The 24,511-nt window shown below is 42.5% G+C and overlaps 1 protein-coding gene across 2 annotated transcripts in view; it reads left to right on the top strand.

Annotated features, from left to right (window-relative positions):
- The window catches only part of JARID2 (jumonji and AT-rich interaction domain containing 2), a 228,380-nt gene that overhangs the window by 138,789 nt on the left and 65,080 nt on the right, over positions 1 to 24,511 (top strand). For both annotated transcript variants that reach the window (XM_082046119.1, XM_082046120.1), the window contains exon 4: positions 21,617 to 21,786. In XM_082046119.1, coding sequence (XP_081902245.1) covers positions 21,617 to 21,786 — 170 coding nt within the window. The remainder of the gene's footprint in view (positions 1 to 21,616; positions 21,787 to 24,511) is intronic.

Here is a 24,511-nt window from a genome sequence, read left to right as displayed (position 1 = left end):
AATTTCATAGTCAAATTTACTTTTGATATATGTGCTACAGGCCATATCAGTTTAAGAATATTTAATTGCTTCCAATTGCCACGTGGACTGCAAAATAAACTTTAAAGGTGAATCAGGTGAGAAATGGAAAAACAGGGGAGATAGCATTTGAGTAGAGGCCATGCTTTTCTTATCAGGAGAATTAACTGGAGTAATTCAGAAAAAGAACACATGAAAAAAAAAGGCTGTTCTTCCTTGAAGCTTACATTCGCAGAACCCTACTCAAACATGAATTCCAACATTTTTTCTTCTTTGTGCAGTAAAATCACAGTATCTCCTAGTAGCCAAGTGCTGTAGGTACAGGGTAGGGAACATGCATATTCAAATTCTTGCACATAACTTAATAACTGTATCTCTCTTCCATCTTCAAAATTAATTGGCAGAGTTTTGAGGAATTTGAGATCAGAGTAATAGTTGTTTATTGTTTTGAAGAGTAAAAATATGCCATAGTATTTATTTATATCTGTTTTATTTATATATGTATCTCTATTTTGGGATTTACGCATTTATGTCTCCACTTCCTTGTTCTGATATTAAATTAACACAGACATTCATAAATAAACAAAAAAGAAATTATCTCCCCGAAGGAGGATTTTGAGAATGCTTTATCAGCACAACTGCATTCAAATCCATTTTTAAATAACAAGAGTTAACTCCTGGATCCACTGAGAGACGGTGCTTATTTGTTATTGATTTCAGTGACATTTTCCTAAGATGTCTGCAGGCTGAAGAATGCTGTAAATTAAGTGCCCCTGCTTTTGACTGCACTTGGAGTAGCCCTGCTTAATATCCTTCTGTTTTTCCAGATTCTTCAGCAAAGAGTCTTGTTTATTTTCCTTTTCAATTATGTTCTTCTACATATGCTGGAATTTTACAGCACACAATGAGCCATCAGAAAGTGATGCCACGTACTCTCTGCCGTGTGTTTCCCCGGGCTTTTACTGGGCTTGTGTCGGCTTGCTGCCTCTGTTGAGGTTGGTCAGTGTGAACTCTGAGGAATTAAGTGTTTATTGAGCGGAAGGCTGCTGATCTGGGTCTCATGCTTGGTGGGTACTCGATTATTTTAGTCGTAGAGAGAGACGTCCTCTTCACCCACGGGGTTGTGCGTTCCGAGCCTTTCGTGCCGAGTGCGTGTTGGTGCTGGAGGTCCCGCATCACATCGTTTCCTCTGGAGCTGTGACTTATGCACAGGGTTACTAATACAGTGGAAGTACAAAGAGTATGTGTCATTCATAGTAAAAAAGGAATAATCTCTTCTACACATTTTTATTTGCTGTTACAGGGTAATTCAATGGAAGTCACTCAGATAACAAAAGTTCCCCATGTTTCCTAAACCACGCTGTGTTTCCACTTCTTTCAGTCATAGAAACTTCCCAATATGGAACGTTAGTCCAAATTACAGTCATTATTTTCAGGTTCTGAGTTGCTTCTTCTTGCATGATAGTTCCCCACCCCAACTCTGAAACCATTTAGTTTCAGGAAATTTAACTGCTTTAGCTGTTTGTTGTACATGTATGTCTCTCATTCTTTGGCGTTATATTCTATCTTCAGATTGCTTTGCTTCTCTGTCAGGTTTTTATGTCCTGTTCACAGGCCTCTGTGAGCCTGGGAAGCAGCTGTATGCTAATCACAGAATCATAGAATGCTAGGGATAGGAAGGGACCTCGAAAGATCATCTAGTCCAATCCCCCTGCTGCAGCAGGAACACCTAGATGAGGTTACACAGGAAGGCGTCTGGGTGGGTTTTGAATGTCTCCAGAGAAGGAGACTCCACAACCTCCCTGGGCAGCCTGTTCCAGTGCTCTGTCACCCTCACTGAGAAGAAGCTTCCTCTCATATTTAAGTGGAACCTCCTGTGTTCCAGTTTGTACCCATTGCCCCTTGTCCTATCATTGGTTGTCACACCGAGAAGAGCCTGGCTCCATCCTCGTGACACTCATCCTTTACATATTTATAAACATTAATGAGGTGACCCCTCAGTCTCCTCTTCTCCAAGCTAAAGAGACCCAGCTCCCTCAGCCTTTCCTCATAAGGGAGATGTTCCACTCCATTCATCATCTTTGCGGCTCTAATATCCCAGTTTCTACAAAACACTGACAGGTCGCCACTGAAGTACTCAGTCCGCTTGCTGTGGGGAAAGGACGTTTCTGAGCTGGGATGGGTGAGAAAGTCAGGGTCTGGGCCTGTTGCTGTTCTTTGTTTTTCTCAGCTCTTGGAGAGGAAGATCCTTTTCCTGAGACAGGGCTCTGATGTTGTTAGAAATGCATCTCTGTCATATCATTATTTCTAATTTTGTACATGAAAAAGGCAAGTTAAAAGGGAATTCATTAGAAGTTCTTGTTGCTCTGTCTTCTAAAAGGAAGTGTGAATTTAATCTTCATACATACTGTATCTTCATATAGCAATTCTTAAAGGCTCTTTGGGCTGAAGTAAGATTTGACATGAGGACAGGCGACAGTATTTTAGCATCTGGGCAGATTTCCAGGCCCTGATACTGTTGCACTATTTCTGATCTCTCCTGTCCTCTGGATGTGCTTTTTTCTCCAAGACTCTTCTCGCTGCTCAGAAACACATATTTTAGAACTTGATGTTCTCAATGTAAAAAACAAATTGACAAAAACTTCATGTGGAGGCTGGGGCTCACACACACATTCAGGAATCTTTTTTCTACTACTAAATAGCTTTTGAGTCAGGCACCTTTTTGGGTGGAAAATTATGGGAAGCTTTCTAGCAATGTGATTCCAGAAGAAAAATTAATTTTGCCACCAGTGAGTAGTAGTGCCAGGGTAGTGTGTATGCAGAGATTTGCTTCTCCACTTGCCCCTTCAATATTTTAGAGTTTACTTTAGATATCAAGAAGGCAGGACTTGGAGGGCATGTGTTGAAGATGTAGGGCGGTGTTATTCATGGCATGGTCCCAGATAAAATGTAGGAAGAATAATATATTTTCTTTCCTTCCTAGATTTTTTTTCCCCAAATAATAATTAATAAGGGTAGCAAATTCTCTTTTGCTTTTTCCACTCAGGTTCTTGTTTTTAACATAGCATGAAGAGTGTTTTGCTCTTCTGAGGTAACATCTTCTGACAATTTGCTGTAATTTTATATGAAAAGCACCAAACCCTTTAGTTCCTAAACAGAAATCCATTTTCTGTTTGTGTTCCTCTCTGTACTTCTTTAGTGATTGTTAGACATTCCAGGATGCATGAATTGGTTGCCGACTTTTCTACTTTGTTTTCTTCTTTGTTTGTTCCTTAATCTGCTGTTTCTTTGGAATATCCCAACCTTTTCTACTGAAGTGTTTTTCTGCTAGGTTTTATTCAACAGCATCTGCGTGGTTTCCCAATATGAGCCTTAATGAAAACAAATGTTTACGGCATTTCCTGAACATTAGGTGAGCTGCTATCTTTAATTACGAAGGGTTTGGAGATGGAGGAGGAAATCCACTGGTCTCATTTGCCTTATTGGCAACAAAGGGTCCTAGGACTGTTTGTGCTCAGCTCATTGAGCTCTCTCTGCTTTGCAGACAAGTGAGATTTTCTGAGCGTTTGAATACAGTTTATTCTATCAATTAAAATAGAACAAAAGAAAACCTGTCTCTTACATTGCTTAAATACCTATTAAGCCCCTGAACAGAATACTAATTTAGGTGGTTCTGTATAATGAGCTCTAAATTTCTGAGTCATGTCGGCCATGGAACCTTTTAACGAGGACGTGGAAAACCCCACAGAAAAACTAATGTCAGTCTCAGTTCCTTAATTATTTTAATGAGTGTAGAAATGAAAAGCTCCAAAGCATTGTGTTGCAATGGTTATTTTCCAGATTGAATATCAGAGGGAGGATTTATGAAGATTTTTCAGCTGCACTGCTGGGGTGGATGAAACACGGAGCAAGAAGGTCTGAGCACTGGCAATACCCATTGCCAGCAGCACAGTTCATCAGCTGACAGGCCCTTGAGGGTTCTTCAGTGGAATGAGATGAGATGGCCTTTTGTGTTTCTTCTCCCCCATGCCACCCTTCCTCCCCCCCGCTTCCCGTCCTCCGATGTATGCCAGCACATATAAATCAGAGATGTGTAGCTGGTACAGAAAGGGGGTGTCACACTACAGGGCTGCACTCTAACAGCTGGATAGGTAGGAAAAGGTGATATCTGAGGTGCAAACATGAGAGTTGTTTGCCTCTGGATGGGTGGCACTTTGAGTTCATGTGGATTTTAATTAGGTGATGCAGTGATGCTAGGCACTACCTGCATTTCAAAACATGGATGTTACTTGAATGTAATTTATTTTTCCTTTAATACACCCACAAGTTACTTGATTCCGCTACGCAGGCCCCATAGAAGATGATGCCAACTGCACAGTGACAGCTTGTATGCTCCCCGTGCATCACAGAAAGCGCTCTGCTCATTCCTCTGGAAAATGTTATTATACAATGCAGTGCGGCACTTTGCTGTGTCTGCAGGGGGGTCGCCCCTCTGTTAAGAGGGCTGCGCTATCGAGTCGGATATTTTAAAGATAGAATTCTGCATTACTTAATGATACGTGAAACGTAACTTAATGCATTTATCATTGCTTTAAATTTTCCAGCCTCCACACAATGAATGTCCCGCAGTGTGAGCTTCATTTTCTCCGTAACATATATTACTTGTATTATTTGTAAATGTGCTCATTTATACTAGAGAGAGAAAAATAAAGGCAGGGAACCTTGAGATATGCCAGCTAATAAAAGATAAGACAGTTGTGTTTTCTGGTAAACAATTAACATAGTAAAACTGGTGATGCTACAGGCATCTTGTGTTACTGATGAAAACAAACTGTTTAACGACATCTGCAGCAACCAGCCCCTGACTAGTGGCATCCTGGAGCCCTCCCGTGCCGTGTGTTAGGCAGAATTGCTGAAGTTCCCTTTTTGAAAGTTGCAGTTTTTGAAGGGGTGTGTGTGTTTGTTTTTGTTCCCCCTCCTTAAAGTACTTTTCTTTTTTCACAAAGATTTATCGTTCTTATAGGAAATAAGGGAATAGCTGTTCTTTTATTGGAGATGGTATTACAAGCAAAAGCTATTTCTTTTGGATAGCTGATTACTTTAGTCATCTGAAGTCCCCTTTGATAACACTTACAGTCCACCTGCGCTGCTCTGGAATAGCATTTTGTGTACTGTAGACCCCATCTGCTTCTCCTGAAGAGCTCCTGCACTCTACTGCATCCCACCACTTGACGCAGAAATGACTCTTGTTTCCCCAGGCCATGCACATCATCTGCCCTATTTATACCACTATGTGCATGGCATTTGTAGACAGATATCTCCCCCACCACCCTTTTTTTTTTTTTTTTCCTGAGATTCTATAAATTCAGGTGCCGTAGTTTTAAATTGTATTTCTTGCCTAGAAGCATGGCAATTTGAGGAAGGGGAGAGTAGCACTTTGCTTTATAGTGGTGTTCAATGATTGATTTAAGTAATGAGGAACCCTGGCTTCTGGTATGTCTCACTCTCCATTGAAGCTGTCTAGATCAGGAAGAATGATGTTCTGGGTCAGCTATAGCTGATCTAAAGACTGTTCCCTCTGCATGATTTTCCTGCACTAAATGGAATGGAGAGCATGGAAATATTGCCAAGAAATACTTGTAGAGTGTTCCCTGGTATCTGCTGAGAGGGAGATGAAGAGTAAGAGCTGTCCTGACTTGTTGCTTGTCCTCTATGACCACTGTGGTGGGGATTGACAGCACAGGTCTCCTCCACTTCTCTTGTCTTGTTGAAGAAGACAGAGCTCACTATCTTTTTTTTTTTTAATTTCCCCTGACTGGTTTCTACCTTAAAACCTCATTTCTTCAGGGAAATAATTGTATGTAGTAATTGGCTGCTAAATCCTTGTAAAGGAACTGCTCAGTAAAACTGAGTAGTTTTTGACACTCCTAATGCTGGCTGAAGATGTGACGACAGCTGCTTTGCTTTGTATCTCAACTTGGAGGGTGATGGCACTCCATGGTTTTCATTTGAGTGTAGAAAACCTTCTTTAAAGGGCTACAGCTGGAAACTTGCTTAAACTTTCAGTTCCCTCAGAGGCATGTTTTGTAGGTATTATGGTGTCTGGTTCACCAATTTGGTAGGATAGGTTCCTTATTAAGTCTGGAGGAGTGTTGAGTTTTGTTTTTTGATTGTTTTTAAAGCTTTTCTTTCCCCTCAGGGAAAGGGAGAGGTATGTAAAATGCAGTTAATTACAATGGTTTATTATCTTATTAAATTATGAAATACCTCCTGTAAGGCTTATTATAGTAATCTAAAAATTGGCTATTCATATTTCTGATCATTGTCTCCAATCCTCGCTTTTTATTGCAGATTACACATATACGTATGTGTGCGTGTGTGTGTAGATGCACGTATAAAACATTGAATAAAGTAAAACTTACCAATATAATTTAATTTTATTCAGCTTAAAGCTTTGTGAACCAGATTGGTTGTGTCATGTTGTCAAGGTCATGGAATGGCTATGAAGAGGGATATTGTTAGTGAGCCAGTTATTTCTGGTATAGCTTCTGATCTTGCAGATTTATGTAACAGTGATGCACGGAAGAGCTGGAACACTTTTAAAGCTGCCTGGCTGCAAGGAGTCCCTGATGGGTAGGGAGAGCCTTGGTGAATACACAAAAGTATAGATTAGCATGTTCAGCAAAACTCATACCTGTACTTTGAACCCCATATGAGACCAGGGATGTCTGGTGTGTTTTTAATATTGCCCATGTACGTATTCAAAACATGAAGTTTGAGTCAGTACCTTTACTGAAGTATAGAACTTGAATATTTAGAGATGAAATTTTAGCTTAAATTTCTACCTAAGACAAAATCTGCCTCCTTCTGCAGTGGAAAGTCATCAACAGAAAGACAGCAGGTCATGGAGTTAGATGGGCTGGAATCTAGGATAGCTTTAGAAGTGATTTTTTTATTTACCGATACAGAATAATTCAAGACTTAGTGGTGGTGCTTTGCTGGGATTTCTAGATGGCTTATGTTAATTTAACGTGAGATGTAGCTTTTAAATTAATGAAGTTAAACTGATGCAAGAGGCTGTATGGACAGGCTGTCTTTTTGATTTATTTGTCAACAAGGCACTGGTTTAACCTGCTCTTAACCCATAACAGTCCATGTGGATTTGGACTGATTTAACAAAACTTAATTAAGTTGGGGCAATCTTGTGTTGCCAGCAAGGCCTCAGGAGAAGCATCTCTAGTTCTGCCTTTTGGCATTTTCTTCCCTTGGTAATGGTGTGATAAAAGATGCATTTATTTTATTTGTTGACTTTGTTGACTTAATTCTCACCTTCAAGCTATTAAGGTTTCCTTTAGTGCTAAGGGCAGTCACTTAACACAAGCCATTGTGGTTACATTTGTTTGTTATTTTCAACAGTATCCTTAGCTACTGAACCCGTAATTAATATAATTTAAAATACAGAAAAATACTCAAGGGTTTTATGAAATCCTCCCTGTATTTGTTTACCTGTGGCTCAGTGGTTGGCTGGGTATAAAAAAGATTGCATATTTTGTCAGATTTCTGCAGTTTTCTAATGAGGCATATTGTCGGCCGTGTTGCCGTTTTCTCCTCAGTCATCTGGTCCTCACAGGATTTCCATTTTATTTTCAGGTAACTTCCAGTTTCCTGAACGTACTGATGGCTCTTTGCAGTCTCTTGCAATTTTTTACTTTCTTTATTGCTCCTGCAATTTTACTTTCTTTATTGCCTGCTTTCTCGTATTGCTCACGTGCTCTTTCCAATTTCACTTCTTTCGTTCTTTGGCGGGGTTTTGTGTGGTGTTTTCACCGATTGCCTTCCAGATGCATGGCTTTTGAGAGCTGGTGCCAAGAGTTCATCAAATGTTCACCAGTGGCCACAGCTGAAGCAATTGCCAATTTTTTGCCACTCCTGTGCGGGAGCGCTCTGCCATGACCTATTTATTGCACACTCATGTCGCAAGCTGGGCTCAAGTCCTTATTAGATTTAAAGAGGCATGGGTGCACGCACGCGCCCTTTTTCATAGGATTTTAATCTTTCTGCCTGCCCTCCTTTGGTCAACATTTAATTTCAGCCAGGAAAAGGGACAGAAAAGCAAAGTAATTTGCCTGAGGACTCCTAGTAAATCAGTGACTAAACGTTGGCTCAGTGCTGCCAGGGAGGAGAGGCAATGCTGGGAAGCACTGCAGACTTTTGGACCTTTTTGGGCAGATTTACCAGACTCTGCTTAGTGAGGTTGGGTTTTCCTTGCTGAGGGGCCTGCTGTCATCTCTGGCTGTGGGGGCCGAGGCTGAGTGGATGCTACCAATGGGCTGTGGCAGAGGCAGTTTTGACTCAGTGAGGTCTGAGAGATGGGCACGGCCAGCTGGAGCAATGGGCGGGAATCTCTCTTGCCAGGAGACTGTGACAAATGCAGATCTGGGAAGTTTAAGCTTACGTATGCGATCTGTTACAGAGGATCAGGTTGCAAAGAAAAGCGCTAGGATGCAGCAAGGAGCAAGGTGTACACTGGGGCTATCATGTTTGAGGCTCGGTGTTGCAGTTCGTGTTTGAGACGAGGTGTCACTGGTGTGGGGCGGGCTGATGTGTGTGTGTGCGTACGTATCTATACAGCGGGAAGTGCCAGGGTAAGTTTGTAATTTAATGCTATAGGACGAAGGCATTTCGCTGCCTGTCACAAGTGCATGTTGCCAGCAGATTAGAATACCTGAAGATGGTCTCCTCTCTAAGTATTAGAGTGCGGTTAGACTGACAGAGACACCTACTGAACGTGACCCTGAGGTTGTTGCAGGCGTATGTTCCTGGAAATTACACATGATCTGCTCTTGGGGCCGTTCCTTGACTCGTGCTATCAGGTGTCCCCTCAGGCTGAGCCCTGGCATAAGGTGCTGGCCGGGCACAGCTGATGAGTGGCAGGCCAGGGCAGGGCACCGACCCCTCAGGGACACTTCCAGAGGAGCCAGAGCAGCAGCCGCTGCTGAGCTGGATGCTTTGGCCTTGGGACACTTAGATCAGCAAGTGCTCAGGGTTCCTGTGGCTCGGCTGCATTTGCCACTGTCAGTGTAGATGGCATCTAGGACGCCATGCTCTCCTTTCCTGTAAGCTAGGGCTTTGCTTGTGACTGCACAGGGAAGAGTGGGGGGTGATCTGTGCATGGGGGCAGAAGTGCAGGAAGTCAGATCTTGTCATTACTTAAAAAACAAACAAAACTAAACACTAAAGATTATCATGTGGAGGGAAAAAAAAGAAACCCAAATTTGTCTTCCTTGTTACAAAATCTTCATTGAGACTAGGCTCCTCGTTGCAAAAGGATTGTCAGCGAAGTGGACTGCACACTACACATTTTCCATTCAGATTTTACAGTTCAGTAACTAATGTGTTTCTCAGTCAGCTTAGGGTGATCTTAATGCAAGCTGCTACTGGAAAAGACAGACCTGTTCTTCCTTTCCGTTAGTTCTTGCTGCCTCTTTTGTGCCAACACCAGCACTTCTGTCCTTATGAAACCCAACACAACAAAGAAAAAACATCAACCTATAGATTAATTTGCAGCTAGATCGACTTCCTCAACCAGCTGATCATGGGGTCTGAGGAGCTCGAGTGCTGGCACAAGCTGGAACATGTGGCTGGAGATGAAGGGAGGAACATATACCATGACTTTTTTCTGCAGCAGCCCTTGCTGAAATCTGCTTAAACGAAACTGAGCCCCTCGTTTAGGGTGCAAAGATGCAGGTGAGGCAATGCAGTGGTTTTACTGCTCCAGAAAAGTATGTTCCCACTTCCGCCGCCCTGCTCCCATCTGGATGGTGAGTTCCCATCCGTTCCTGGTCTCAGTCCACAGTGGAATGCAGGACTAGAAGGAGTATGACTTTTCCCCTCCACCATCAGCAAGTTCTTCGTTTGTCTGGGTTGTACTATTGAATGTCAGGCATCCTGCTGCTCACATATAACCATATCCTAAAAGTAAGGAGGGTGGTAGGGAAGATAAAGCGTTAATAAATCTCACTCTTCCGTGAAAAAAGAGGGACTGTATTTTTGTCGCTTCTAGAAAAATCTGTGGTATGTACACACAGTTGGTGTGTGTATGTGTTTTTGTTCTAGTTACCTGGTAGCAAAATGAGTTCAATATGCACCTTACGATCTTTTTACTAGAGTTTCCCAAGGCAGGGGCGTGTGACACGCCGCAAGAAGCAAGAGAGTATTGAATAGTTACTACTGCAGGTAAAGAAAGAAAGTCTGCGGGGAAGGCTATAGATTGTGGTGGCACAGGAATTGTTACCATAGTTTCCATCCATATCATTAGTTCCCAACTACTTTATCTGACATTCAGGAAGAAGAGAAAGGCAGCGTGCTCTGGCAGCCCAGCCAGCCCCCTCTCACGGGATTTAGCAAGCCTCAAAGAAGAGGTGCGGGGTGAACGGCCCCTTTCCTTTTCAGGCCAGTTTGACTGGTAGCAGGATGTGGCATGGCTTGAAAGAAGGCGTGAACAGAGTTACCAGGACAATCGACTGCATCTGCCTGATTGACTCGCAAGAATGGGCTGTTTGACTCCTGGGGAGTTTGCTCCCAAGAGGAACTTAATGCAAAAAATCACAGTGATACAGGAAAAGAGGCCAAATATTGGAGATAGCACCTGCTAAAGTTTGTCTTTCATCTTCAGAACATCTTCAGAATTACATAAGGATAGCATAGGTTTAACATAATGGATTTCTTCCCTTCCCCCCCCCCCCCCGCCCCCAGTAGCTCATTTATGTGTTTCTGTTTAGTAATCATTATGGCAGGATGTGATTTATGGGTGTTTTGTGAAAAAGTAATTGCTTCGCTTATCAGAACAAAGTCTGATATAGGACGTCTTGTGTCTTTATTTTTTTTCTCACTGTGTGTCTAAACATTGTAGTTTTACAAGAGAAACGTTGAGTCCCTGGTAATAGCCAGATGGTAGAGGAGCCTTGGAAGGGCTGGCCTCATGGGAAGTGCAGATATCTGGTTTCAGGTGTGGTTAAATTGCAAGCTGCAACCTCTGCAAGAGGTTAAAATGCCTGCAACCTACTGACCATGTGACTTTTATCACTTCCTGGCAGCAGATGGAAAATTTTATTCAAATGGTAGGGATTAATGGAGGACTTAATTGAACAGGAAGTTTTTCAGCCACTCAGATGATGGCTAAAATAATCCATACGCTGTTACTTCTGACATCTCTGCCAGATGTAATCTCTGGCTTTCTGGCTAGTGCAAGTTGCTTTTAGGACGAAGGCGAAAGGTTGCAAGAGTTGAGGTATGCATGTTTTTCTGAGATTGGAAAACAAGAATGAAATGATCTGTAAAATAAATTTTTTTTAAAAAAAACCACAAAACCACAATTGTCGAGAAAAGGCTTCTCAAAGCTCTCCTTCAATCACACAGCTTTGATATAGAATCCTCTGGAGTTTTAGCAGTTGGTCAAATTACTAGGGAGGGAGCTGCTGATATGTTTGTTATTATTTGGCATATCATTCACCATTCAGGCTGAATCTACAACCGTTTTGAGGAGGGATATGGAACAAAGAACAGAACTGAATTTATCAGGAACAGGGGTTTTGGGCAGTGCCAGAGGGTGTTGCGTGAGTGGGGAAGCTCTGTCATCTGAACTGTGCTGGTTTTGTTTAATGTCTCCTGGTTGGGAACTGGGAAGCAAACAGGTTTTGCTGATGTCCCTCAGATGTCTGAGAACACTGAAAATGATACTAGAAGACTACTGAACTTGCATGGTGTGTGGTGCTAAAAGTAGTTTTGACTTCTGTGTAATTAAGGCGGGGGGAAATGCTCACGTTTTATGAAAATGGGCATATTTTAACATTCTGTAAACTCTCTTCTGTAGGGTGGGAAGTATTTTTGTAGGACCAAAAGGGCTTCTGAAAAAAACATCTGTGGTAGATAACAAGGTCCCTGTTACATGTAATCCAGCACAGACAGAAGGCTGATGTTGCAGAGTGGGTGAGGTGAAAGGGGAGACCATTTTACACCACTAGGCTTCCTCACACTGGCTTTACAGAATATCAGGAAAATAGGAAGATTAGTTTGCTTTTTCACCTGCAGTGAGTCCAGGCACAGGACGCTGCTGGTTCTTTGCCAGTAGGTGGAGAGCGTGCAAGGGAACTGGTAATTGCATCCTTCTTCCAGTGTGGGAGGTGTTTGTTAGTGTGGCCTTATTTGCCTCCAGTACACGGTTTAATGTGAAAAAATAATTTTATTTTTGTGGTTTTCTCCTTGAAGAGAAGTTTGTCAGGACATAATACTCACTCAGGCATCTGCTAGTGATTAGTAAAAAACAAGCAAATGTTGAACGAGTTCCTTAAGTCTTTTTCTGCTGCTGTGGTTTTGCCTTTTAATTTTCTGGCATGTGGTGATGCTCTTCTCTGTGCAACAGCATGGCATAAAATGACAGGCCTAGCCTAACATCACTCCTTGGTGACGCTCTTCCTGCGAAACTTGCTGGTATGGGGTGGTGGGTTTGGCTCAAGCTGAGCAGCAGGGAGTCTTGGGTCACGCTACTAGGGAAGAGGGGGAGCCACCATTTCTGGATGCAGCAAGAAGTAACTCAAGTCTCCATTTGCCGAGGGCGTCTGTAGGTGTCCGTGCTCGTCTATGCTTGGTAAGCAGCTTGCGGGGCACTCTGGTGAAGAGAACCAAGCAGCAGTCGGGGATGAGAGAGGCTGTGAAAGAAGAATGGCTCCAGAGCAGGGCGCGGGAGCAGAAGCAAGCTGTGCACAGGAGGGAGCGCAGGGAGGAGCCAGAAGCTACCAAAGCCAACGGTGCTGCTAAAATAAATGCTTGTCATATGGCACTCGGTACTGATCCGCACTAACGCCCTGACTCCTGCTGTAGCTTAGTCACAAAGAGTCAACTTGTCTTGTATACTATCATAAGCTGTCTCTACTGAACAGTCTCTACAGCGTGCACAGCCCAAAGAACAGTGAGGAAAGAGATGTATCCAAGATACAGCCCCCTCCAAAATGGACTGCTGGAGTACATTCCTGTTTCTTGTCCCTTCTCAGTGGGGATTCTTTTGCATTACTGTGCACGTTTGTAGCTTGTGTGAGCGTATCTGACCTGGCCCAGCTGAATGCTGTTGGCTGTGGTGGTGAGGGTGTCAGCAATAACCAAGACCTTTAGGAGGTGCGTGTGTTGGACCCACAGTGAAGTGTTTGCAGTGTTGTTGCTGGATTCCCATGTGGACTGATGAATTCAAAGGCTTCGCCTGGGTGGCTTTATGCAACCTGCTATGTGGTTGCAGTGTAGACACAGCGGGAGTACAACCCGTAGCAGTCAAAGGTTAAAGTACCTGTGCCCGTGTTCTTAGAGTAGAAATGAAGCTACTCCAAAATGGGAATTTTTAAGAACTATTGCAGGACAAAGGAAGGGTGGCACCACCTGTCTCCAGTATTCACAAGGATCTCTTCTGCCATCTATTGCCACGTACAGCTCACCACATGGCTGTGTGGAGGAGGAAGAATTCCTGTCTGATCTCAGGTGGGACAACCCTGGAGAAAGTGGATTTAAAAGAGCCATTGACTTGCTGAAATAGATGGTCCAACTCCTCCACTTGTAGAGGAATAAGTCTTTGGATCAGGATTTCTGGACAGTCTGCAGGACAGTTGCTGTAGCGTGTTCTGATGACAGAAGCAGCTAATTGTAGGAAAACAGCTTATTGGGGGCTTCTTTCATCTGCCATCATTTATTATCCTCCCACTGCTCATATCCTGGGCAGCAGCTGATAAACCCTCCATGGGTAAACCCTTGCAATGGACACTGGCACATGAGATGGGTAGAAGTGTTTGAGTATTTCATGGTAATGAATGTACTTAAATCTAAAGTGACCTTTCTCCAGCTGCTGGAGATGCTTGAAGGCAGATGTGTGGTTTCGTAATTATATTGTGCTGGGGTTGTGCCTTGGTAACTCAGGGTCCTGTTTTGATTTGAGCATGACAAGAGAGTTTGCGACGCTGTGAACAGGGCTGCTGTGATGCCAATGGCAGGCAATAAGCACGGGCTGTTCTTGCATCATGTCCGACTAAAACCTGTTGCAGCAGTAGGATGAGAGGAGACCCACGCTCCTGGAGAAAGAAGGGCTGCAAGCTTGACTAATTATGCTTTCTGTTTTTTGGGGTTGTTTCTTGTTTATCTTTGCTTCTGTGTATCCTGAGGTCTATGGAGGGAACTCAAGTTCACACTGGGAAATCCTGCTGCTATGTTGGAGTAGCATCAACATTCCCTGGCCACCATGGATGTTTCAGGACAAAAACTCAAGGCATTTAGTATCCAGTGTGATTCATTCCCCTCAAGGTTATCTAGACCACTGAAACACCTGAACTGCCTGGATCCATAGCTGAAATCTGAATGCAGTGTTAATTTTCTACAGCTTCTTCTATACCATCTAGTATGGGCCACAGTCTAGCAGGCAAGGTCCACATCTGTATATCATTGTGGCCACAATATATGTGAGCTGGAGTGTATACAAGGCCCATATATGGTGGCTGGAGTTGTCCAGTTTCTCCACAGTTAACATGGTAGGTGGTGCTTAAACAGTGTCCAGCAGCTTTTTAAAGCTCCCACTTTGCCCAAGGCTGTATTATATGTTGTTTCAAAAGCCAGCTATTCCACTTAGTGGGTATAAGTATCTCTGCTAAACTGCATGAATTGAGGCGGTTTTGGAGACTGCAAATACCTTTTTGTGATCAGTGTGCATGGTCAGGAAAAATAGGGGATTCCAAAATTAATGATAATTTCAGCAGGTTTTTAGCAGGTTTAACTTGCCAGCTGGAGATTGAACTAGTGATTAAGAACATGGGTTATCTCAAGTATCATTCACTACATGTCATTCCCAAGCACCTTTCCATTGTTTGCAGGAGAGGAGGTTCTCAGAAGCCAACAAAGGAAAATGTTCATCCATTCATTGTGGCTAAAATTTTAGAGGAAGAAGTGTTATTTATGGAAACATGCCCTGTTAAGCTCAAGAATCAAGGACCGAATGGAGATGGGCTTAGTATTTTACTTTGTGCTTGCTTGAGAATTTAAGGCTGGTTTAAAATCATCTTATTAATTTAGGCCCAATTTTAAACTTTTGGATCACAAAAAGTAAAAAAAGATTGAGTGAATAAAGGGCTCAGTAAAAATAACTTCTGTGAATTCTTGCATTCAGCCTTACTGGAAGGTTTTATTTACTGAAAATGAACCCAGATTCTTCTAATCAGATGACAGGATTAAATAATTATACTCTTACCTGATAATACAGGTCTTGGGTTACACGATCTTTTAAATCCTTTTGAAGGAGTTGTGTCTCAGAGCGACCACATGCTTTGCTCTGGTTACCTGCACTTGATGTCTGCGTGAATGGGGGTGACCAGGCCTCTTACCCTCTAGATCCTTTCTGGTACAAACAGTTGTAGAGACACGAATGATGACTGAATCTCAATTTCTACTACTGCGAACTTGCTGACAGTAGCGACTGAGTTGAGGTGGGCTGCAGATACCACTGATACAGGCGGAAGATACTACCCCAGAAGCTTAGGGGGATGTGGGAGAGGAAATACAGTTCCAAGGGCTCCTTTGTAGGCCTGCTTTCTGCTCCTGGTGTGATGCTGTTTATTCACCTGACATTGTAGCTTGGGACACAGTGGTTGCAGAGGTCAGTGAATACATACACATAGAAATGCTGCTTAGTACTACCCAAGCTAACACATGCACTTGAGTGTGCTCCAAGGAGAGCCGAGAATATCTCTGTGTATTCTAAGGGCATTTTCATGGCCCCCCCATGTCTTTGCTTATCCAAGTAATGTTACTTGGGGAAAGAAAAATGGTTGAGTTTTGGCAGTGTTGAGGTAGCTGACTTGTTGGTTTGAATTCTGGAGCCCTGTTCTTGTGAATGGGTGATCCTCTAGAGAAGGTTACTACTTGGAGCGAATGTCTTGTGCTTGTTCTCAGGAGTGAAAGGGTGAAATGTAACTTACCTATGCTGCCCGCTAGCAAATGCACCAGCGATAAGAATTTCCTGGTTGTCCCATGAATATTACCTTCAGCACCAAGTTTTGCATGCTTACCTGGGCTTGCCTAGAAGTGCCTGTCACAAGGTTGATTTTGTTTGAACTAGAAATTACACACTTGATAATCATCTGATCTGTAGCAGACGCCTGGTTATTAAAGCCTAAATTATATATAAATATATATATATTTTTTTTAATGAGGGCAGAACTTATCTACAGCCTATCACTTTCAGATATGTTTACCTTTTAATAAACAGAACTGCACACACAAATGAATCTTTGCATACAAGCATGTTGTGCACTAGACCGAGTGTCGTGCACTTAAACTGAACGTGTAAGTTGTGTATCAGCTCTGATGAGAACAAAAGACACTGCACTTCAAACCTGATCCAGATCAGTAGTAGGGACAGGTAAAACTCAGAGATAACTATTTTGCCAAATGTCATAGTAAGGAAATAAATAGCCCAGGTACACGGCAGAGGGGAGTTTATGGTGATATTAGCAGAGTGATCAGCAGCGAAGCAAAGACCTGTGGGGTAGAGCGCCCGTCTGTGCCAGAGCTCTCCTTGTAATGGGTGCTAGTGGCTGGTGGAAGGACAGCCATGATGCTCAGCTGTGACTGTAGCTGTATGGGACAGTCAGGTTGAGACAACAACATGGGAAGGGTGTCACACCTGAGCTGTATCTGTGCGAGGACAAACCCCCAAATGGAAAAAAGTAAATATACATTGCATGGAATCTGCTGCCCAGTTTGAGAGGCATAATAATGAAAGAGATCCGGGAACTGCAAAGCTGAACACAGCAATAACAAGAAAGCCAAACTCTCCCCATTTAAAGGTATGTTTTGACAGAGGATGGTTCCTTAATAGCTAGCCTTAGATCAGGCACTAAATCTGTATTCCTAACTATCTAAGCAGTGTTCGATGAAAACTAATGCCAGCTGAATCACTGCTAGTTAGTGGTAGTAATTTTAATGTTATTAAAGTTAATATCTACAAATACATTGCAAAGTCAAAGTAACCAAATATCAACACTGCTTTTCAGAAAGAGGCATAGATTCCTCCGTTTTAGCTTGTAGGCTGCTCACTAGCAGCTCAGAAAGTGAAAAACACACTGTGTTGAAGTGGGAAATGGGAATTAATCGAGAAACTGTGACACTCAAGCAGGTACTTAAGCTACGGTTCCTATGGAGTTTGGAAATCTGACTCCAGTGGTGCCATTACAAAGAGCATAAACATCAGGCAACAGAAAAGCAGGAAACAACAGAGGTGAAAGTGAAGTTCAAGGAGTAAGTGAAAGGTTGTGAGACCAATCAGGAAGCAAATTTTGTAGTACATAACAAGCAAGAAGTTTTGTGAAAACCTGCAGATTGCTGGAGATTAGAGAATGTTTGAAAAACATAGTTTGTTTTGCAAATCTCTTCCTAATTAAGAAGCTTCGGGGTGAGCACAACCTCTCGACCTCAGAATTCACTATAAATAGATTAGTACAAATGCATAGATATTATCAATGCAATTGTGCATATTGTTCTTTGTGTAGATTTTATAAAACTTCTGCTTTGCTTTCACTTAGGAGTTATGGAGTGCTAAACTGAAAATAGTAGTATTTTTGTACCGATGTACAACTAAATCTTGCATATTGATAATTTAATAACTGGTTTGTAGAGAATACAGCATGCACTGTATCTATTTACTAAATTTAACACAGACTGGTATTACTATCCTGAGCTTCTCTTTGCAAAGATAAGACCGCCTTGTGTAGTAGGTGTTTTCTTCCTAAATGTATTCTTTTCTACAAGCTAAAGGAATGGTGCTAAGATATCTATTTAAAAAGACATTTCTGAAGTATTTTTAGCTAGCACAAACCAATGCTTTGATTATAAAGAATGCAATTTGCTTAAAACATTCAAGTAAAAATAAATTCCAGTCTAAAAAAACTTCAAAAAGTATATTTTGTGTTGGAGAGAAATGTTTTGTAGCCTAGCCTGAGTTTGTACACTCAGGATATTTTTGTTGTGGAGTTTTAGTCTCTGGATGTTATTTGCTGTCTTGGACCTAACCAGTCAGTTCAGTAGAAGAGAAGTGTACCAACAGGAGCTGAGGCTTCCTTGGGCTGAGGCTTTTTTGAACTTTGTGTCAGAGGTAGAAAGAAAATAACATTCTGTTGAGAGAACGTGAATTACTATTTATTTTTAAATAGTCTGGGTATTTCTGGCTGCGTGTTGGGTGTTTGCATGATGCTTAGATGTGCTACTATTTTGAGTTCTTCCCTCTACCCTTTCAATGAGGACCAAGCAAGCAATTTATTTTGAGGATGCAAACAACATTTTTTGCAAAGAGCAAAGCCACACCGGTGGTGTTACGTGTTTATCACATGCAAAATGTCTTCCTGAGCACTTTCATCACTTCCTTACCTATTCTGTCTTGCTCAGAAGTGGTGTGTGAGTATGATGGGCTGCTACGCTTGATCTGATGTAACCATAGTGGAAGGGGGTACCTCCTTTTTTGGCAGCAGCTTCATGCTTAGATTGGATTAAGTGAAACGTTAAACCGTACCCGAAATAATTGGTTTTATGCTTCGAGAGGTTTTCATGGGGGCATCTGAGGTTGTTAAGATGCATACACCGCTTCACAAGGAAACTGTTGCCTGTGTTTTGAAATGCATATGTTTTTCCCTTGCTGGCCCACCTTTGAAACTCGTCATCTTTATATGAAGTTGGAGCAAAGTCTGCTTAAAAGTTTGCCTTTTCTTTCCTAGCCTCGATGCCTCATCTCAATGTGTTGTAGCTATGGAATATCTGGTTTCTTGCTCATGGCTCACTGTACACCCCCAGGCATTGAGGCAGAAGCCCATGGAGCAGTTGTTGATCATTGCACAAAACAGTAGTCCTTGCAGAAACCTCAAGGATGCTGCAGTCACAAAAGGGTATAATCTTTCACTAGCATTCATAAATGAAATGAGCCCTGTAACTGCTCAGGGTTTTAATAAAAAAAAAAAAAGGATATTTTGTAAGGAACAGGCCTGTTTTGGTGGCAGTGGTGAGTGCAAGCCAGGCAGGAGGAAAGGAGGCACGGCAAATATCAGCAGAGGTGCTTCAAATTTGTATGCAGGAGAGGAAGCATCTCAGAGACGTTTGACCAAATAACAAGAGGTCTCAGCAGCCTCTCTGGGAAGCAGCAGAGTTCATGGTCATTGCCTGAAGCTGGGTGGAGGGAAGGTCGGGTGTTTTCACTGTCCTTGCCAAGATGAAGGGCCCCTGGGCAGCAGTGTGCTGCGTAGCGAAGAGCCAGCAGTGCTTCCAGACCAGGCTGCAAGTCCCATGGGAAATGGGGAATCAAAATCAGTGGGGAATTGTTTGTCCTGGGGAAGAGGAGCTAGCAGAGTGCCTTTTCAAAGACAGAACAAACCAAAAGTGTTTTCAATTCGCTATTTCATTTCACTTCATTTCATTTCATGCCTGTGCCGAACCTGCAAGTCATTCCCTAATCCCCCTTTCAATGGTGGTGGTTGTGGAATCCTCCCTGCTATTTATCTTTGATCACATGAGATTTGAGCAGGTAATTTCAGAGATGCGGTGAGTGGATAGCGTATGTTTTCAACAGCCCAGCTGGGGAAGCACATCGATGGGGAAAAATCACTCTGCGGATGAGAGCAGCAGGCAGGGTTGCTTGCTAACCTTTATAGTCTGTTTTTTGGCGAGGGAGCGTGCGTTATGTGTGGAACAGAAGCCAACACAAAGCATTTTTTTCTCTGGCTGCATGTGTGGTTTTTGGTGATAGAAATGCAGTGGTTTGAAATTGAAATCCTATTCATCCTGCACGAGAGTCCTCCGTCTGCTTGAAGGAATAGAGCTTTGCAAGGGAATTTGAGTAATTTTGGGGATATACAGGCAGATCTATACAAGACTTTCCTTTTGGAAAGATAATTGTTCACAGATATGAGGAAATAGTCTTTTAGTTCCAGTTCACAAACTATAAGCACCATGATAAAAAAAAATGCACACAGTATGCTATATTTGCCATTAAGAAGATGAAAATAAGCAGGAAGAACGGCTGGTGTTTTTTGTTATTTGGGATTGAGGGTTGGACAGTGAGGACATGCACAATTTTATGTGGAGTTCAGGGAGAAAATTGCTGATGCTACTTTTGTTCTTTTGTCATTGGGGAACGCGTATATACATATACAAACACTGCCGGGATTTTCATTATGTTTTTTTTCTATTTTAGCCACAAAATAGCAGAATTTTAAAATACAGTAATGAACCTCTTCTTATGCACTGATTTAAGTTTAATATCCATGAAAAAGAAAAGGTTTGCCAGTTAGGTGTTTCATCCTCACTGAGCGATAACTGTGCTTTCCTTGAGTCATAACAGTCAAGCCTGCTGCGGAGTGACAAGACCTGGCTTTTCCTTCAATGTTATTTGATATGTGTTTCAGTTTGACATTATGTAAATACTCTGCTATTAGGGAAGAAAATGACATAAAATTGCATCCTTTCTCAATGAGGTTTTAAGTTCTTTCAGTAGCTTCTCTCCTTTTTGAAGCTGTAATAAAGATCATAATTAGAATCCCAGTTGCTTAAGTGAGAAATTAGCATGTTCTTAAATGCTGAGCCGAGCCAGATTCCCAGCGACTCCCCCTCTGGGTATCTGTCCTGCCCCAAAGTGCTTTCCCTATTACCAAGTGGCTTTCTAGACATATTAAAGAAAATCATATTCATTGCCACCTAGCAGTTAATCACAGCCTTCAGATAGGCTTGAAATAATTTGCAGCCTGACTACCAAAACCACCTGCATCTGTTCATTGCCCATAGCCGTACCTGGGCATGCTCTAAAACTTATCAGTGTCAGTCCATCACCCAGTACCAGGACTGAGACAAATTCACTCCATGCATGTCGTTCATTCTTCCAAATTTCTCACAAATACTACTTAACCCCACTCCAGACCTCCTTGCTTACCATCTTCTAGGATGTGGTCAAGGGAACAAATATCTAATGGCTTTTACCTGATATTTTCCCTGTCAAAAATATCTTTCCCTGAAGGTTTTGGTTTCTTTTTGTAGAACTGGGCACTAACATAGATAATTTATCTATTAATATGAATTTTACCATGTAAATCAGATTTGAGCAGATTGGAATAAATTAAAACCTTAATGGGGCTAAAATAAGACTCATTTGTAAATTAATTAAAAACAAGAAGCAAAGAACACTAACACTTAAAAAAAGAGATATTATCATGGTGCAAAATACAGATTTAATTTCCAAATAAGTGAATGGTAAACTGTAATTGTATGATGTGCAAGGAAATACTTGGAACATATGAAACAGTAGTCACAGATTTTATAGTCAAGATGTTCTCTTTCTGGTTTTCCAAATTGTTGCAGAAAATACCAAAGGGTGAAGCAAATAAAATACTGTCTTTGCAATTGACTTGGATTGGGATATTATATTGGTGGGAGATGGATTTAGTTCTTGCTTTCTTTTTTAAACAGTGGATTTTTATGTTCTGACTTCTCTCCTGCAAGTTCTGCCTAACATGCTTCTGATATGCTCGTGTTTCCACAGGCCAAGGCTGCAAGCACAAAGGAAGTTTGCTCAGTCCCAGCCAAACAGTCCCAGCACAACTCCAATAAAGATAGTGGAGCCGTTGTTACCCCCTCCCGCCACTCAGATTTCTGACCTCTCCAAAAGGAAGCCCAAGACAGAAGATTTTCTCACTTTCCTCTGTCTTCGAGGTAGGAGTCTCACAGCAGCTGGGGGGGGATAGTCTCATTCAAAGAACAAGCTTTAGCACTGCGCACTGGCTAGCAGCTAGACAAGTGTACTGGTGCTGCACTTGAATATATTGTGCACATTTCAATTCTCAGCAATTTGACTGCATCTGCAGCAGAAGCGTTCAAGTTCAGGGTTATAAAGACCATAAAATGAGGCCGGTAATAGCACAAAAGGAGGTTTCTTTTATGCTTAGCACTCTGTTATCCTGAATGGGTTTTTGTCTAGCTCTTGTAAGTCCTCCCCATCTTCCTTTGTTTTGTCTGACTATAAACTGAAGAAGTGCTTAACTTGCCTGAGTACTTGTTCCTGCAAGAGGAGAAATCTGGTTGGAAATCCCCCTTCTCTACCTACTCGCTGTCCTTTATTGTTCAATCTGAGCGAGGCTTTTCATCTGACAATGGGTGAAGGGGTTGTCGTCGTTCTTAGCTGCCCAGGAGGTGGATTGTTCCCGTGTGGATAACTGAAACAGGTGAGCTCCACTCGGCATCCCAAGTGCAGATGAGGCATCTGAAGTTGTACAGTGAGATACCTGAATTATCTCACAGTAACAGGTGCCTGAGCCTGGTGGGAGCTGTACGGTGTGTGTCTGTGAGCCTGCGTGTCAGACCTGGGCACTTAGCCTGAGATACAGCTGGTGGTCCAGATTAAGTTAAAGATTTTTCTTGGGACTTTCTGTGCTCTTCTGTCCCAGGTCATGTAGTGAAGATGACGTCTTTCAGTTTAATCTCCAATTGCCCTATTAGCTCTTAAAATTGTTTTTTCTTTTGGCAGATGTCCCCCCTGTCCCTTTAGCTAGTCACTGCTCCATCCTTGATGTTCCGGAACGATGCCTCTTGCTGTTGTCTTGTCCCCTTGCCTGCTGAAAGAGTGTACATTTGTTACAGATAGGGCCTTTCTGCATAAGTCTTACCTAGTCGATTGAATCTTTCAAAGCTTGTGCTTAAGTTCCCCTTTCCAATTCTGAGGTCTCTGTTGCATCTGCTGACAGTACTGTTCAGCACCACCCATGGCTTCCACCTGGGGCTTTCTCACCTTAATGCAGTGGGGTTTGATGTCTCTTTTTCTTCTGTGAGATATTAGGCTAGTGGTAGCTTTAGACTGGTTGCTAATTTCTCTCTTGCCTCAGGTCCAATATGGAGCCTCCGTCCTGTTGGAACTTCTGGTGAAGTGGGTGGGTGGAGGGGGGATGGAGAAGGGTGGTTTGCTAGCTTTTGTGTTTGTTTAAAGGATTGCGAGGAGCAGAATCTAATGGAGTTTAAAGTGGCATCACAGTCCTCTGAAATTTAATCTGTGGAAATGTATTTCTAATTTAGTCTGCTGCGAGGCTGATCAGTCTGTTGGCAGCATGTCACTGCTGTGATCTGGGCCAACCGCCACAGTTGTTGGTGGGAAAATTCAGATGGTGGGGGGGTGTGTGTGTATGTGTGTGAGCACACATGGCTGCATTCACACACTTGTTTCCACTGCTTGCTAACTAAGCATGTGTTATTTATAGCATTGAAGGCACTTGCACTTAAAAAAAAGGCAACCTGTGTGGGGATGTGATTTATCTTCATTTCCTAATATCTCTTATCATTCTGCTTTAACAATGCAAATAGGAATCAGGGGTACTTTTGTCCTATGCCAGTGCTTCATTCAGAAGGGTTTTTTTTTTTTTAATTTTAATCAGTGGCTGTTTAGCTCTTGCACCTGTAATTTTCTTCTTTGTTATTCATCTGTAGAATAATTGATGTTTTGTACTGTCAATTAAGAACTTGCAATTCATTCCTAATTTTTTCAGTGTGCAGGAGTACTCATATATTTCAGACAACACATGCGTTCAAGATCCCAATTACAATTATATTAAAAACCACGAGGGAGAATCTGCACTGAGTGCCACACATGGCATGTTCTTGGTCTGCTTAAACAGACTGAAGAAAAACAGAAAGGGAAAGCTGTCCAGTCTCTGTTTCAGCACCTCCACAAGCTTATTACTCCATCACCCCTATATAAAGCCTGAAATGAGACAGTAAAAAAACAGGGGGAAACCTTGGACATCTGCTCACTGGATGCATTTCTGTGGAGGAGCAGGAGGAGGGTGGCTGTGGCTAGGAAGGAGAGGGAGTGGGCTTGTTGAGGTCCCTATTAGCATGGTTCTGGCTTCAGTGTCTGAACTGCTGTGTATTTCAGGATGCCCTGGCTGCCTGTGATTGTGCCTGTTCAGTTCCATGGGTGGTTTAGCTGCAGGTAGTAATATCTTTTGATGTGCCCTTTGGAAAAAAGGAGGTGGAAGATGGTTCTTACTGTGCTTGCAGGGAGTTCATGTAGCAGCCCACTGGTACATCTAGCTCCAGAAAGGTCATTGAATCATAGAACCGTTTTGATTGGAAAAGACCTTTAAGATTACAGAGTCCAACCATAGCCTAACTCTAGCACTAAGAACCTCATCTTACATGTCTTTTAAACACCTCCAGGGTGGTGACTCCACCACTTCCCTGGGCAGCCTGTTCCAATGCCTGACAACCCTTTTGGTGAAGTTTTTCCCGATATCCAGTCTAAACATTCCCTGGTGCAACTTGAGGCCATTTCCTCTTGTCCTATCACTTGCTACTTGGGAGAAGAGACCAACACCCTCCATGCTACAACCTCCTTTCAGGTAGTTGTAGAGGCTGATCAGGTCTCCCCTCAGCCTCCTTTTCTCCAGGC

This window comes from Streptopelia decaocto, assembly GCF_964273445.1.
Source record: "Streptopelia decaocto genome assembly, chromosome: 2".
Lineage (NCBI taxonomy): Eukaryota > Metazoa > Chordata > Aves > Columbiformes > Columbidae > Streptopelia > Streptopelia decaocto.
Note: the sequence above shows the minus strand (reverse complement) of the source record. Positions and strands in the feature narration are given on the sequence as shown.